This window comes from Syngnathus floridae, chromosome 7, assembly GCF_059516105.1.
Source record: "Syngnathus floridae isolate MCC-2025c chromosome 7, RoL_Sflo_1.0, whole genome shotgun sequence".
NCBI classification, from domain to species: Eukaryota; Metazoa; Chordata; class Actinopteri; order Syngnathiformes; family Syngnathidae; genus Syngnathus; species Syngnathus floridae.
In genome coordinates this window covers 10,826,623-10,844,728 of record NC_142419.1, presented here as the reverse complement: position 1 = coordinate 10,844,728, position 18,106 = coordinate 10,826,623, and the positions used below count along the sequence as shown (strand labels likewise).

General features: G+C 37.3%; 2 protein-coding genes across 2 annotated transcripts in view; one reads left to right on the top strand and one right to left on the bottom strand.

The window, feature by feature from the left end:
* The window catches only part of LOC148395199 (calsyntenin-2-like), a 140,178-nt gene that overhangs the window by 28,853 nt on the left and 93,219 nt on the right, over positions 1-18,106 (bottom strand). Inside the window, exons 5-8 of the mRNA XM_088381016.1 lie at positions 17,500-17,649; positions 11,146-11,331; positions 9,265-9,522; positions 8,877-8,998 (exon numbers count right to left, since the gene is read on the bottom strand). Of these exons, the coding sequence (XP_088237142.1) occupies positions 8,877-8,998; positions 9,265-9,522; positions 11,146-11,331; positions 17,500-17,649 (716 nt within the window). The remainder of the gene's footprint in view (positions 1-8,876; positions 8,999-9,264; positions 9,523-11,145; positions 11,332-17,499; positions 17,650-18,106) is intronic.
* Positions 437-18,106, top strand: part of LOC148395200 (uncharacterized) — a 79,976-nt gene continuing 62,306 nt past the window's right edge. Inside the window, exon 1 of the mRNA XM_088381017.1 lies at positions 437-652. Within this exon, the coding sequence (XP_088237143.1) occupies positions 539-652 (114 nt within the window). The 5' untranslated portion in view covers positions 437-538. The remainder of the gene's footprint in view (positions 653-18,106) is intronic.

Genomic DNA, 18,106 nt, shown 5'->3' with positions numbered 1-18,106 from the left:
AGATAATTATGTGTAAAAGAAGTTAAGCAATACAGTGGAAGCCAATATTCCAATATATAGCCAATATATATATTTTATACAATGAAAATTACAGTTCTAGACATGATGGAAAAAGAAATGATATGGTCCTTAAGGACATTGCATCTTGAGGTTTCTAATTCACATGCACTCCATTTGCTTACCCAATTGTTAAAGTTATTCATGGGGATGATATTAAACTCACAAATTAGGATTTGATATGCACATTTATTGCACTGATTTTGTGGCTGTATATTATGGAAACATAATAGCAAATTTTGTGCACACTATACCTATTTTGTTTACCACAAATGAATATTGTGGCCCCAACTTATTTGTTTTTTTTCTCTGTCATATCTAGGGCTACATAAAAAAATAACAACCCCAATATGTCGCCAACATAAAACTTGAACTGGAATATTTTAGCATTCTCATTGTCACGTCAACTAACAGAGGTAGAGATTGTTCAGTCAAAATATCCACTACTCCCTCTTCAGACCTGCAGGAGGCAGAGAAAAAAATGACCACATCACAGATCACCAAACTTCCTGTCAGATGCCATGTGGCCTACAGACCAGCATGTGAGCTGGGGGAACACACAAGGAAAATCTCAGCTCCTGGTCAAACACAACTGGTAAGAAATGCTATACTTTGGTTAATGCTTGGTTTGTTTGAAATATTTGGTTTGAGATACAAGCTCTATTTATCTGAACTTTGAATGGCTCAATCAATTAAGTATTCACAAAGGCAAAGTGGATGTTTGTTTGGCATATGCTTATGTTTTTAGTTAAGTTGCTTCTTTACTTTTACTTGGTTACTTATGCTTCATATTTGCCTGGTATATGTGTGCATTTACTGAATTTAGTTAAACTTAAAATAATGCAATGTTTAAGGTTATCAATCTAATCACCCTCTAATTAACCTTGCAATGAACTGCAAAAAAGAAAAAGATGAAGATCTGAGTTGTTCTTGCATTCTAAAGACCAGGGCCTTTTTTCAAGTTGGGGCAAAGAACTGGGGAAAATCAGGTGGCACTGCTTTGTGGTTGCGCTCTTTGTGGGAATATATAGTGTACATTTTTCTTCTCTTAAACTATCATCTTGATCTGCAGTCATACACAATCACTGTGTTCCTTCCTTCCATCCATCCATCCATTTTCTATTAATCCTTCAGCTTGCTGTAGAACTACAGCCCATCCCATGTGACCTTTGGGTAAGAGGTCAGGTATAATTTGGAATTGTTGCAAGCCAATGGCAGATTTTAAATTCATGTAGTAAAATTGCGACGTATGTTGTGCCAAACAGTTAGTCAGATAGATTTGACAAGCTCCAATGTGTTTAACGATTGAGCGTGCAATATAACACAATCCCGCAGTTTGAATGCATAAACTGAAGCACTTAGGCAGAGAGATAGAATGAGACAGCATCATGATAAACATTGTTCAAGCTCTCCTGCTGACACGTAGCATCCATCACGCGCCCGCTCTTGATTACCAAAACCCTGACAACACATGCACCTTTGGTACTCCTACACCAAATTCAACAGCCTTCTATTCAACTCTTCTTATCCTTTTCTCTGACCATGCTTAAGGTCAGGGTGGGATGTGCACAATAAATCTTCACTGCATGCGCTTGACAGCAGCCCTCCAGGAAGTGCTTTAGCCATTTGGAAGCAAAACCAGAAGCAAAGCACCTTAACTTTTTTTCTTAAAAACTACTTGAGTGGAAAGGGAAGTCTGGAATGGAAGTTTCAAACAGTCATTCGCCTCAAAAGTAAGACAAATGTGTGGGGAAACAAAAACAAAGAGCGGCTACTGGGGACTTGAATAAGATTAATATGACGAATTTCACAGATCTACAGTTTTTACTGTTTATTTTCTATACACCATGAAGTTATGCTTTGAATACATTATGCTACATTACATTTCTTTTCAGTTGATAAGGAAATTGCTTTTAGTCATCTTGTGATGTTTTTGTTCCATGTAGATCTGGCTAGTGTTTTTACTTAAAGACCTTTGAAAATGAGACTTTTTTCTTAAAACTAAATACTGGATTTGAAGAAAATGATTGAAACATGCAACAACAAAGAACTATGCAAGAGTAGTTTAAACTGCTTGTCACCATTTCAATTTTCTTGATTTTTTTTTTTTGGTCTGTGGCTAAATTGGCATTCCATGATGGAATTTGAAGATGGAAATGTTTTCTGCTCAAGAGTTGTGATAATGTTGAGGTTTTGCAGTCCCATTCTGATGGTGTTGCATTAATTATTCACCATAACTATTGATTGTATAACAAGAAAAATGTTTATTTAAATTACCTTGGGGCACCATCATGCGGAAAGGAACCATCAAATTTATATCTTCTTTTCAGGAACGTATTCAGCCAATAAAAATTGTTGTATTAAAAAAAAAAGAATTATTTTTAAATGTATTTCCTCTTCAAAAACGGAATGAACATGAACAAACACTATTCAATCGTCTTTGAAACAAATAGTTTTAATTTTGCCAATTAATGGTGGTGATAAATGTGTTAACCATTGTATTTAATTTACATAATGAAACCACAATGGCGACAGCAACACAATCTGAAACGTTTGTGTGTGTTTGTTTGCAAGTTTGTGTGTGTGTGTACATGAGATAGAATAATAGTAAAATAATAATCTCTCATGGGGATTTCATAAACATATGCATGCTGAAATAGAATGCTAATGGAAAATTTGTTTTTCTACTTGAATACTGTCTAATCAGTGGATGCCAGAGGTTAGTCGTAACGGCTGATGTGGCTCAGTGGTTGTGTTTGTATACCAACTTGAAGGTTGTTAGTTCAATCCTCAGTGTTGGTGACCATATCTTTGAGCAAGACACTGAATCCTAAATTGCTCCCAGCGGCGGCTGGCGCTTTTTGGGAAACTTCTCTTCAATTACTGTAAGCGTGCCTTCAATCAAATTATTACAGTAACAACCTAAGGGTTCACTTTCCATTGTCGGAACGAACTTAATTTTTGCGATAGCAATGCCCATTTACCAGCTCAGACCAGTAAAATCCGACCAATGCGATTCCACCAGATGCAATAAAGCAATTTGCATGGGAAGCAGATGCTGCATTCAAGGATAATGAGAAAAATCTCGACACTACACAATATAGGGATGGGGTGATGTGAAAGAGAGATTGCAAACATCGGGGAAAAGGTTTTAAAAGGTGTTTGCAATAAAGACTAATTTAATTTGGGAAATGCACAATGATAACAAATAATCCAGCAGCGCCTCTGTAATATGATAAAGATCCTATTTCTAACTTTGAGTAATATCGTTCCAAGAGTGCTTCACCACAAGACTTGTCATTTGTGATTATACTTATTAATCGTGACAAGTTTATATTCCTTTCTGTCAATGCTTAACATGTTATTCAGGACATCCTATTGTGTAGTATTGTGTATGCCAATAATACAGCAGATATGTATTTCAGTGATATCACCAGCAAGTAATAAAACCACTATATGAAGGAAATTGTGCAGTCTGCATCTAGTTCAGTTCACTCACCCTCGTTCCACCTCCTCTCGCATTTTTTTTCAAGTCACGTTCATTTACATCAAACTCATTCAAGCATGCCTTTATGAATCTTGTTCGTGAACTAGGGCACAGTCACACTGGAATAAAAAAGAGGCTTCCCTAAATCGTACCCATAAAGTTGGAAGTATAGAAACTGGAACACCAATGTTATCCTTTGGCAGTACGGCATTTGGAATAAGAGTGCTCTCTTTTTCTAAGAATGTGTCTTTCTTTCCAATATCTACATTTTTTCTTTCAATTACATTGGAAGAGTTTTTTTATTTGTATTTCATTGTTATTATAATCAGTAGTCAATAAATCTCATTTTAAAAAACAGGATAGTATTCACTCCTGTGAAGAATACACGTTTTCATTCGGTGTGAAGGTGTGAATTTTTTGTTTTCATGACAGGCAGTTGGCAAGTCTCCAAACATTTTGTGGCAGATACAACACAAAAGTAAACTGAGAGTGCTGGTATATATAAAGGATGTACTTTTGTCTGAAGATGGCAGCGATAAAGAAAAACAATATTCCAGAAAATGTGGGTTCAAACCATCTTGTCATCAAGCCTCAGCAAATGTAATTTTCACTGACTGCGTACACCAGACATCTGCCAACCAACCTCTTTTCTAGTTTAGTTATTCGAGATGAGGCTCATTTTTGAAAAACAATATTCCAGAAAATATGGGTTTAAACCATCTTGTCATCAGACCTCAGCAAATGCAATTATCACTGTGTACAACAGACATCTGCCAACCAATCTCTTTTCTAGTTTGGTTCTTTAGGATAAGGCTCATTTTTGCCACAGTAGCAATCCTCAGAGTCACAAAAAAAATAAATAAAAATAAGGAAAATCAAAACTGTTCAATCCAGATCACACAGATGGTACTGTCTCTTTTTATTGACGGGTTATTGAGGACTTGCTTGTTGTGCTTTTAGTGTTACTTTTATTTCCCTCTTTGCCTTGTGCCTCGTGTGTTTCAAAATTGCCTCATTTGCACATTAATTTGGTGCAAATTCAGAGACAGCTGTACGTGTGTGCATGTTTTTTCTATTATGCAGTAATAATTTTGACACAACGTTGTCTGGGCCCAGCTTTCATAGAAAGATGAATGTGTGCCCAGTGTAATGGAGCATCTTCATTTTTGTCCTGGTGCAAGTCTATTTTAGCGTGTTGGGAATTTGATAGACTGCTCTTTGCCATGTTTCAGCAGACCGAGAAATTTTTATTTTTTTCTAATGACACGACCCGACGTACCTGACAATTTGGTGAAAATAGACTCGATTTTAGCAGGTCTAAATTGTGGCACAGGTTGTGCAATACCATTTTGGTGGATTTGACCAAAGTGCAGAGCGGCACAGTTAGGAGGGTGCAGGTTCGATTCCACCTCCTGTCCTCCCTGTGTGGAGTTTGCATTTTCTCCCCATGCCCATGTGGGTATTCTGCAGGCACTCCGGTTTCCTCCCACATCCCAAAAACATGCTTGGTAGGCCGATTGAGCACTCCAAATTTCCCCGAGGTGTGCCTGCGAGTGCGGATGGTTGTTCGTCTCTGTATGCCCTGCGATTGGCTGGCAACCGGTTCAGGGTGTCCCCCGCCAACTTTCCGATGACGGCTGGGATAGGCTCCAGCACTCCTGTGACCCCCGTGGGGACAAGTGGTATAGAGAACGGATAGATGGGTGACCAAAGATTGTGTGCTCCGTTGTGATGAATGTCATTGTGTTTTCATTCATGAATATGACGAGTATCGAACCCTGTGACTTATTCTGGTAATACATTAACTGAATGCATTGATATTATTTTTAGCATATATTTTTAAAAGCACGCTTCTGATCGCAGTACAACTGGTGTGTACAGGGGGGAAGGGGGGTGTTTATGTCACGCACAGATGCAATCGAGGGTCGCATCACAGCGGCCAACTTTACATCATCCGCAATTGGAGAGCTTCTAGCAGTATCTTATATTTGTGCTTTGCGCTCTTCAATCTCTTTCATGGACTTCAACGAGCAGGTCTGTTATGCTTTTGCCACGGAGACCTATCGCAAGGTGCTCTACGGCACAGAATATACTTAGTATAGAGTCCAAGCTATATTCTGATTATGGTTTTAGCAACACCAAAGTCTGACGACGCGGGCAGATATGCATAGCTACGCAAATAAAGTTTCAGTCAGTATCTGTATGATGTAAAGATGGCAGAGCATCCATAGTATTGAATAAAGTCAGAGAATACGATTTAATATTTACTTTGGACATCGAAGTTGAATAGTTTGATAGTGGGTGGATACGTAGTTGAGAGACAGCAATCACTAAAAATAGTTTGCAAACATAATTCATTACACAATGTGACTATTACCATATAGCCTGTTACTCACTCATCATGTACACATCTCTAGAGTCTCAATTTGCAAAGAGAAAAAGATCAGTGATTTTCAGCATTCCCGTGATTGTGACTTAATATTCAATTCAATTGCATCTCATTCCATTCATTTTCAAATATCATCAGTAAATGTGGGCACTCAACAGTCAACAGTTTAGCAGCATGGTAAGTCAGCAGTAAATAACAACACATTGGCAATTTTAACATGCCAGATGTTCAGCATTCAAATTGTGCTCTAGGGAGTCTTGACAATGAGCTCAGATGACTGAGAAGGCAATTGTAGCGGAAGAATAAATTGATTGGGGTTTTTCTGGTAACTCTTGTCATACCAGAAACTAACTCTTGTCATACCAAGACAATAATCAGAAGAAATATGTTTTATCTATAGACAGAGACTGGGGTATCTTAGATCTAATGCCCTCTTTTTGGTCTTTGAAATAATCCATTAAAATTATGTGCAGAGAGAGCAGTGCTGATTTATAGACGGCGATGCTGTGTTAATTTAGAAACAGTATTGAATAAAAGCTTGGGTTTGTGATAAAGGTAGAATAGAAAGCAGACTTTGCAGCAGACAAATTGCTATTGCTCAACATAATTGAAAACAGGTTATTGTTATGGGAAAAGGTCACTGGTACAGGGAAAAGTTAATACTGTCATATTTTATGGATAATTCCTTTTGCATATAAATATGGTTATTGCATATTGGTATATAATATATTTTATGTGGCACAGTCACAGTAGTATTATACATTATGAATATATTTAAATATTGTTAATTTATTAGAAAATATAAAAATCTATTTTTTACGTGCTTCAATTCTACACGACTTTCTGTAACGCTGTTTGGTCATGGACCAGCAGCAGTGAAGGTTTTGTCTGCAGTGTGCGAATAACCCCATTGCACATTGCTCAGCACTCACAAAACACTATTGTTCTCCAGAGATGATTGGAAAGATTGAAGAGTGTGATTATTAGACTTATGGGGCCCAAAAAGTCTTTTGGCTGGAGTAAATTAGGCGATATAAGCAATATGAATTTGAGTAAATGTTTCAAAAAATTCAATTTTTTTTTTCTGTCTATAGATGAAAATCTCATTCAACTATTTTCAACTATTATTGCCCAAGCATGCAACGTTCCAAATACAAAAATCATTACACTACTAAGCCTATCAGAAGATTTGATAAGTGAAGCATTTATATGCCATTTATTGCCAATTCAGATTGCAAATGGAGAAAAAAATAAAGAAAAGAATCATTTTGAAACTCAACCAGTAATGGTTATGAAGAGAATCATGTCGGTATTAAGCTAAAATCTAATAATAAAATGATTTTGAAAATTTTAGATGATTCATTCAAATTTGCCTTGATAAGCTGTGTAAGGTAGGATGAACTTTGTTAGTTTGACAAAGGGGAAATTAGCAATTTAATTAATTTACGTCATGATATCCATTACCCGTAGTTATGAAGTGGTCACATAGCCTGTGTTATTTTTCTTTGCATTTTCCCAAAGGCTTTTATTTCTACATGTGCAGACTAAATCACATTTTCTTCAGTGCTTGCAATTGCCAACAACCCTTTCACAATCGACAGTCCTCTGCATCGAGATGCTTGAATGAAATAATGCATTTAAAGGCTGAGACTTTGGGCCTCAAGCATACAGTCAATACCCTTGCAAAAGCTCTTAAGCAGCTCGATAAAACTCTGGCAACAATGCCCAGAGCAAAGAAAGCAAGGCATAAAAAGCAGTGGATCACAGTAAATACAATGGGCCTTTAGACACATTGCCATGCTGCCTAAGACTAAACTGCTGTTAACAGATACAGCACAGCCATTCCCAGCAGGTCAAATCAGTAGATGCAACCAGGATTTTTTTCACCATTAAAGTCTTTAATAGCCCATTGCATTATAAAGAAAAACTATAAAGTTAAGAAAAGTTACGATATTTATCTCATGTAGAGTGTTCATGAAATATTATTAAATATATAAATAATTAAATATTATTAAATACATAATTAAATGAGCTATATATATATAAACCTGTCATCATCCTGAGTATGGTTTTCAAATATTCTACCGCCTATTTCTGCCTAGTTCTGCCAAGTTGCATTCATTTTCTGCTCTCACTATTTTATTTTTGTTGAAATGACTCCTTGCATACAAGGTTGGATAAAATTAATGGGAAGGATGACTTTTCTCTGTGGTAAATTCAGAGTAGTCCTTTAAAATGAGGATTGCTTCCACGTTGTGCAGCCAAAAGGCAGACGTTTGAAGATAAAATTAGCCCTGGGTGCTACACCTGGATGTTTAGGCTCAGCTGGGGTTCTATCTCTGGAAACAGACATCCTCATTTGGTGTGTTGAGGTGACCTATCTGACTTTCAGACAACATCTTTGATCATCGGGCAGCTGCTATCCACCCAAAACTCACACAGTCCTGGAACAAGTATATTCCTGTACAAGTATGTTTGCAATGCAGGGTCAAAATGCAGAAAGTCAGAATTCAATTTTAGTATTCTAGTTGTCCTTAAATTAGGCACAAACAGGAAGCTCTCTGTCTACAGGAGTAGAATAACCCAGTACAAGAAGAAATGGAAAATAAACATTTTAAAGAAGTACAGGACGAGGAAGGACTTGAAAGTGAGTTTTTGAAATTATCATTATGTTCAAGCCAATTGTATAGGTATATAGTTTATTATTATTAACGGGTGTAGTAGTGGAATTAATATCTTGCTGGCAATGGGCCAATACCTCGAAAATAGTCAGGAGATCCCCATATTAAAAACAATTTCGTAGTGTATTATGGTTACAACATATGAAAATGATGATTGATTTGTTTATTGAATGGGATTAAAGGGGCAGGAGTAGAAATGTTTATGCTTCTTCCTACTCTTTTTCGAACATGAACTGTTTATGTAGGACTTAATGCTTCCTACCTGATCCAGTTTCCAGTGGAACTCGGCAGGTCTGAAAGTGTCCACCTGAGTAAAGTCCCTCCTTAGCAGAAACACTAGGCGGCAATTGTGGACATACAGGGAGTAGTGGTGGCGATTCATCTCTGTAGGTGGGAAAGAATGAAAGAATTGGAGAAAAAACCCCACACATCTATTAGAATATTTATAAGGAAAATTCTTGCTCAGAGCAAAGTCAGCGGTTTTGTAAGTTACTTTGTCATGCAGTACCATTGCAAATACAAACTTAAATTAATGGCTGTTTCTCCCCCAAGCCTCATAGTATACAGTAGAACTAGTTTGTTTAGGAACAATTAATCTATATAAATGCATTTTCATTTCACGTGAGAAGAGTCGATGTGTTTATACTCACCTATCTTGTCAGAATTACAAAGAAGGGTCTCCTTTTCAGCCCTGATCCCAGGGCTGGGCCCATGCTTCATCCAGGTTGCTATCGTGAACTGGTCCGTCAAGTTCTGGGGCACCACCAAGTCTGGGATTTTAGCTGCCTGGTGACCATCAAACCTAAAAATTAAGTCACTGTCTCTCCCACTGTCTGTCATCAGAGAAGCTGTCCAGTTCGTGGTAGCGGAGGGGGCAGGCAAAAGATCAGTGCTGCCTGATGAGGCTCCTAGAGTCAATGCCGTTGGAACAGAAAGATTTGACAGAAAAATGAAAGAGAAGTGTCATAAACAATCACAGTAGATGTGTCATTGATTGCTCCAACCTTGGCTATGATTACTTTACTGCGTAAAGCAGATGGCACGGCTTAATACATAATCAATGGTCCAGAATTGATAGACTATGTGACTATTGATTCATGGCAAATGAAATTGACTTTCCAGAGGAGAGATGTGAGTCAAACATTGTAAAATGAGGTGGCTGCCGTCTGTTGATGAGTTACACAAAAGACATGCAGCAAGGACGAACTGAAGCACCCAATCACATAAATTGTTTACTTTTGTTACTTGACCTTTTTATATCTTCCTAAGTACTCATCATCACTTCATTGTATTGAGTCATACCCCATTCTAATCTTCCCTCGAAAAGCAACTCGATCATCCCTGACATTCATAATCAAATAATTTCAATGAATTGAGTCCTGGGAAGACTTTGTAACGTATGTCACCTTGACATACATTTCGTGCCGTATCTTCATTGTAATTAAACATCCCCTTCTCTTCAGATAAAAACACGCGACAAAACTGTGCCAAATGAAGATTACAATGCAGACCTGACAATTCCTGCTTATAATATGACATTTGTCATGCACCATATTTAATGTTTTCTCTCGCCTGCGCCATGTTTCTTCATGCCGTACACGAGACAGCCTCAACATTCTCGCTCTATTACGTAATTAGATTCCTTCAATAAATAAATATGCATTGACTTTCCCAGCACGCAGCTGCAGCTTTTTCCCCGCTGTTGTTGGACATAATATGAAATTGATTAGGCCTTAAAAAGGCAATTAAAATTAGTTTTTCTTGCTATCACATAATTATTATGCAATATCTGCAAAGGACTCCTTGCAGTGATAAATCATGCATGCACTGGCTAGCCAGTGAAACCAATGCAGAGGTTGTTAGATTAAGTGGAAATAGCTAACTTTGAAATATCTTAGTTAGATATCATGGTAGCACCCCATGGATAAGCAAAATTGGTTTCCTAGCTAGAAAGTTTGGCAACATCTTCAGTGGCAGGTATCACGGGGGGTGACAGTTTTTCAATCAAATTAAAATGATTTTGTTGAAGAAGTGGTTCACTAAGCAAAATGTGTGCAGACACTGCAAATTGGGTAGCCATTGCTATAGACAGCAATCTTTTTTTTCATAATACTTCCTTGACCCATGTGCCACACTCCCCCAAAGCTTCATTCAAATTGGTTGAGTTGCTTTTGTGTAACCCCACCATGTAACAAACTAATTAATCAACAAAATGGTGATGAAAGAAAAACCTCCCACCTTGCACTTTTGGCACCATAACATAAATTCAATCTATCTGGTGGATTAGCTTGATCCAATTCACAGAATGAAAGTTCAGTGCATGAACCCTGGCATTAAAATTCCACAATTATATTGTCACCTTTCAGGTCAACCATCTGCAAGGTTACGTAATTCAAATTTTAAGGAGGAAAAGTGGCTGGAAGTCATCAAAATACAGTTTGAAGAGAAAAAAAATATTTTTTTAAAAGCCACACTGTCAAAGCCCAATTGGACTATGTAATTTATGACCAAGGACAAAATGTAGAACCAACCACATAGTTTTTGTAGGGACTTCTCAGAGTAGGTGTCACGGTCACATCCCTTTCCAATGTGATTGGTCAGCAGCTCAACTGTAGTTCTCGCAGAAGACAGCAGCCCACCACATGTCTCCAGATGCATTTGAGGAAACAGCGGTTTGCTTCCTGTTCCTGGCTCGTAGTCAACTCGTTTATTCCAGCCTAGAGAGTCGGAGTTAGAATAACAAAGTATAAAAATATGATGCTAGGTAGTAAATTTACTGCTCCTTCTGTTATCATTCCCAATTAGGTGTTTTTACCTCTTGGATGAGAATCTTTTTCTCCAGTAGACAAATAATTTTGCATTCAAGTGTATTAAAAACATTTTTGTTGATTATTTGATTGTTTATTTAGAATTGTTAGAAATGTTTATTTAGAATTGTTAAAAAAACATTTAGGGAATATCACACTGAGGGACTGATGTACTCAAGAAGCTTTTTGAAACAAATTCAGTTACTGCTTGCTTTTTTTTTCCAAACGTAAAAGCGGATATCTTATTTTGACACACAAGCTAAATCAGCCTGTTTTCATGAATGACTGAAATTAGATGTCAGTTAATTTGATAATCGATTACTTGTTGATAAATCAGTCAATTTCTACACTTCTACCTGAAACTTCCCATTTTTCTAACTTGAGAATGCCTAAATGACTTACCATCCATCTTTCATTGTACCCACTCATTCATCTATTTATGCAGAGCATTAGAATGATCCCTTGCAAGCTGATAGAGGAGCATCACACAATGCTGACTAGAGAAAGGAAGAGAGATGTGTTTTGCTCACCACTCTGTTGAATCTGTCATGTTTTCACTACCTCAAACACTCACCTCCGTAACTCATACACTGGCTGCACCTGTCTTGTACTTGATTTACCACTTGCAGACTGTGATTGCTGAGGGCTGCTCAAGCATTTGCACTTGTGAGCTTGTCAGGAGGTGTGATGAAAGCAAAGCTGTCATACAAATTTTCAACCATTTTCTACACCACTTATCCTCATAAGTTTTGCAGGTCAACTGGAACCCGTAACAGCTTATTTTGGGTGAGAGAGAGAGGTTATATCTTGAACTAGTCGCCAGTCATTCCAAGGGCACATACTATGCAAATGAAGAACCATTCATACATACACACATAGGTACTTTTTCACAATTTTGAATCCTTTCTGTCCTACGCATGTTTTTCTAAGGTGCAAGGAAGTCAGAATACCCAGACAAATCCCAGATTTTGATTGCGAATCACTCAATTGTGTGGTGGATGTCTCATATACAACCAATGATAAAAATATGAGACCACCCTTGTTTCATGATACACATTTAATGGCACCTGATGTTAAAATGAACAAGACATCAAATGAAAAAAAATGGTGGTCTCATAATTTTACCCTGGATGTATTGTATATTCCATTTCCCAAAATACATGTATGATTATGTACTCCCAACTATTAATTACTGACCTATCACATTTTCCATAATACTCAATGACCATAGTTCAGAGCTGTTATTATATTGGTGTGGCTGATAGATCAGCTTACTTTACGTAGATGCCATCACAATTTACTTCTTTCATCAATCATACATCAGCAGCATTTGAGTATTGAGATAGTTTGGACACCAAAAGAGAGTTGTGAAACTTAGCAAAAGGTTGGCGTGAACGCATTTTCATATATATATATAAATACTATCTAAAATGCTTCTATTGATCTGAGACCTTTATTGTGTTTTCAGACAACAATACTGTACCGGTATAAGATATTGATGTTTCAACGAGATACCAGCGGGCTATTATGTATCCTTTATGTGTGGTGAACCTCGGCATGGGTTAAAAGAATGCATTTTGCTTTCTGCTGTGTTGGGTGCGTGCCTGCAGTAGACTTCATAAAAATCCCAAAGCAAGACCCAACATTCTTTTCTATGTGAATATGAAAGAAAGATGAGAGGGTTAAGGAAGCAAGGCAGGCATGAAAACAGTCCTGTGGTGCTGAGTGCAGATGTACTACTTTTCTCTGTGGAGGCGATCATTAAAGCTTGAGTGTGTGCTACTTTTATGTGCTTGATCTTACCTTTTAGTCAGGGATTCATTTAATGCTCTTTTAAGTTGTTGTTGTTTGATAATAACATATTTTCATATGTCGAATGTAAAGGTCGTTTTATTTGTAAAAGGCAATTGCTGTACTGCATATGTTATGAAAACAAACACCTCGGCATAGTCATCAGTTTATATCTCTATCTTTAATGTTTATGTATTGCTGTTTTTTATTATTTATAGTAAACACATGAAAGGTTCCTCTCAACATATTTGCCAAGAGATAGTTGATTGATTTATTAATTGAGGGCGGGAACTTCAAACTGTGAAATTTTCAATTCTTATTTATCGTAGTGATCACATTAACCTTTAAAAGTAGTTTTTATTTGGTCGTGTCTACTTTTGTGCATTGCTTTCCTTGCTGTTCTTATATATACTTATTGATAACAAAAAACAAAGCCCTGCTAACATTAAAGAGCTATAGCTCAAAAACAGTCAAATATTTTGTGGAAATATTAAGAGCTTTGAAGAAACATCTGTATTGCTTAAAAATGTGGGGTGTGACTACTTGTCAAGACACAAACTATGTATCGAGTGTTGCAGTACTAATCATACATGCACAGTTCAATCTATTATTAGGCTTCAGGTCCTGTAAGTACTCTGTATAGTACTTAATCATTATAAAATGTGGAAAGAAATGGGTTTAGTACATTTTTTCAAACATCCTGACCTGGAAAAACCTTACATTTTATGAATAAAAACATCAGTAGTGTCCAAAGATAGTGTAGTATGTCAATTATTTCATACATAGGTTAAATCAAGATAAATAATTATCAGTCTTCTGAAGCCAGTAATCTACACTTCACATGACAAGGGAGGTCAAAAGAGTATATGATAAAGAATTGTACAGCTGTCGGTAGATATAGAGGCAGCGGATGAAAACAATAACGTGTGACAGTGACAAATTGTGTGAGCAATGAATAAAGTGTGTGGTAGTAGTCGTGTTTGTTCTCAGGTAAACTGGTGCATATTTTGCCACAGGGAGATGAGATGGAGCTCATTTAGGCCATTCTATAATAAAAAAATTCAGCTATCCATTTTCTATGCAGCTTATCCTCATTATGGTTATGGGTGAGCTAGAAAGTAGTTTATTATCTTCTACTGGCCCGTGGATCAAATCTGGCCCCTTGAATCATCAAATCCAAACCGCAACTGAAATCCCTAATTATGAGGATCAAATAGAAAATATCTGTTTAAAAGAAAGCCTGACTCTGAAAGTCCTTCAGTTCTGTTATAAAATGTAAAAAATATATAATTTAAACACACAAACAAACTACCCCACAAACAAAAAATTACAAAAGTGCCTTTATGGATCGACCTTGGTTTGTACCAGGGAAAACAAACAAAAAAAAAAAACGTTCACAATGCCTTTCTTTGTAAGGTTCCTAGAATCAGCGCTAGACTGATAGCTCCGTGACCAAGAGGAGTAAACCTATGTCTGTGACATCAACTACTAAATTATTTATACAATAAGTATAATAGCAGTACAAAATGTGTAAATTGATTACTCCTTATTAATTGCACTCTGTTGCATTGAGACATTAATTGAAAGATGCAGTGTTACTTCTTTATTTTCTCTATCTTGAGGAGCAACATTCATCTAATTCTAGGCGTGTAAGTATACGAGGAACGTGACTTGCTGCAACCGGATGAATTTCACATTGGGAATCGTGTCTTTTTCTTCCCATTTTGCTCAAGATGGCAGAAGACTAAGTGGACCACTTGGCATGTTTTCTATCACCTCAGGGGATATCCAGGGGGAATCCACAGCTTGTTGGGATATACTCTGTAATCCCCCCCAGCATGTCTGCCCCAGTGTCTTGGCTCTCTACCTCCTAGGTCGTCATGGACCTTTTCCCCAAAGCTCAAAGACATTAGCAAGGGTCAGAATCCAACTCCCTTTGTGAGAATTCCCATCACTTTGTGAGAACTCCCATCACTATCGTGGCTGACGTTGACAGAATACGCTGATGAGAACATTACATTTGGTCTTACGAACTACTATGTTGGTATTATATTATGAATTTAAACTAGCTGAAATCCCGTGGGTTTGAACTTCTTGCTCTCACACTGTTGGTTTAGAGTGCCTGGTTTAATTTATCCAAGGGGCAAATTTACTAAATGACAACTATTTTTTAGGTTGCACATGTTCTTGCACATCTGCTTGGTTCATTCTTTGCAATATCTGATGAAGAAGAATGAAATTATTATTATTATTAATAGTTTTATGATATTTGCTCTGAAGTGAACATGTGTTTAGCAATCGTGTACAAGTATAATGTTTCCATTTATTCATTCGTTCGTTCGTTCTTTCGTTCATTCATTTAGTCTGGGTTTAGGATTTTTAAATTATGTCTTTTGTTATCTTGTTTTTGTGTCCCTTGTCCTCTATGTGCTCCTTCTGCAACATTAATTTCCATTTAAGGGACAATAAAGAGCTTCTGGTCTAATTTTGTACAGTGGGAGCAAGAGAGAATGCACAGGAAATCAAAAAAGCCAAAGCCTGAGATTCTACCAAAAACATGGACCTTGTTGCTGAGGTTAGGGCCAAAGTGCCAAAAGCATTGTATGTCAAGTTAAAAAAAGGTCAGCTCAGTCAGTCTGCAATTGTGATTTCACATTTGACAATGAAACCTCATTTTCTCATGTTATGAAATGAAAATGAAAAAGAGAGCCTCAGACATTTTGACAGAATACTGCAAGCACTGCTTCTCTAATGCTACAGCCCCAAGGCCTATTAAAAATCCCCTGATCTGTGGCGGTGACATTTTCTTCTCCCTCTCCATTTATCCCTCCTGCCAACCATGGCTCAAAGGGACAAATGCCCTTTCATCTAGGGAAACTGTATCTATGTTTGTATGTATCTGAAAATCCCCAAATGAGAAAAAGCACACAGATGTTGAAAGGATTGTCACTGTCAGTAGATTGTGAGTCATTGTGAAGAGACTTGGCTGCGTCATATTAGCATTTATGTTTGTAAGACATTCCGTGTCGTGGTTTGAGACTGAGTGTCTACCCTCACACCCAGCTGATTTTATTTTTTTATTGTTTTGATGGCAATAGATGTTTGCTGTGTTCACATGTTTATTTTTGTATAATGCACTTTTTGCTGAGTGTCTGCATTATTGCATTCTTTTGTTTGAAGTGTTTGTTTCAAATTTGCACTATCCTTGTTAAGTTTCTTTACCCTTTGGCACTAAATACAGCAATAGCTGCACATCACAGTATGGTGCCCAGTGTTGTCACCAATTACACGTTCACACTGAAACTGACAACGAATAAGGGAACAATTCATTGTGTTCTTTTATTTTTTGTTTTCTCTTGCAAATTGCTGTTTGATTCTGTGACCTGATTTCTCTTCTCTCTTCTTTTAAAAAAAATCAAAGCCTAGTATTCTGCAGCTTATAGTGCGCAACAAAATGTACTGAACAAATAATTAAAGACCAGGGTGTGCCAGAAAGATCTTCAAATGTTAGTCCCCGATTTTCTCATTAAATCGTTCCAGACACCAATTCATGTACCGACGCTCGCGTTGAGAAGCCTGATTGCCAAGCTAAAAGAGAGAGCCACCCGCTGTGTACTAGGGCCCTTATTTTCCACAGGTAAACATTGTGTGGTCATAAATGCCTTGATAATAAGAAATCCCATGCATCCGTCACTCATTGATAGAGGAACAATGATTGCACATGGTTGCAAAAGCATCTCTCTCTCTCTTGCTCTCTCATTGCTTATTCTGCTATTGCATTGAATCTACAGTTATTGTGTGTACAGACACTTTGCATTACTCTTGTTAGAGCTGTCATGACAGCTCTCTGATGTGCAAAGAGCCATCTTGACTGTGTCAGGGTGCACTTTCTAAAGTGCTGTTGATCACAGAAAAGAATTTTGACAAGACAATTCTTTAGGGAAGAATGGCGAGAAATCAAGAGAAAAGGCTTTGTGGGTCTGGCAGAGTAAAAACTGAAATGTGGAAGACAGCAAAGGGATTAGAAATTGAGAAAATAGAACCATGTTTACTTCAGCAAGCAGAGAAACACAAATGATGTAAATAATCACATCTGTGTTGCTGCAAGGATAATAAAAAAAGCCTAAACAGCTCTTCTTTTTGTGCCACCCTTCTTCCTATACTTCTAGAACACACAAACAAGCTTGCACTGAAAGGCAACTACCTCAAATAAACAAAGGCATCTGCAATTCTGAACATTCAAACGCCTACAATTGTGCACAAATGAGATCTAAAAAGACATATTACCCTGCCAACCAGGTTTGCAGACAGGCTTGACGTCAATTCGCACAGGGACGCTGTGCAAGGCTCTCTTCTGGCCACAGTCCCAAGCCGTCACATGTATCTCGTATTGCTGCTCTCGGTCATAGATCAGCTTCTCTGTGTTTCGGATGTTACCTGGTCACAGAAAGGTCACCAGCAAATTCATTATGAAATAGAACACACAAAATAGATAGAAACAGCAGATGAATGATGCATTAGAAAACAGAACCTTGAAAGATGTGCAGGAAATACAAATGAGTATTTTACAGATTGAGGATGCTGCATGTAAAAAATGATTAATTATTTACTTTGTAAATCTGAACAGAAGAAAATTATCAGGCTGTGAGGGCTTGGTTACTTTTTGTGATCTTAAGACCCATTGTCAGTCAGTTGGAACTCATTAAGTACACATATAATTTATAATGTAACATAGTAGTATAGTATAAGTACATATACAGTTGGGCAAAAAAAATATTTAGTCAGCCACCAATTTTGCAAGTTCTCCCACTTACAAGATGAGAGATGGCTGTAATTTTCATCATAGGTACACTTCAACTATGAGAGACCAAATAAATAAAAAAAAATCCAGAAA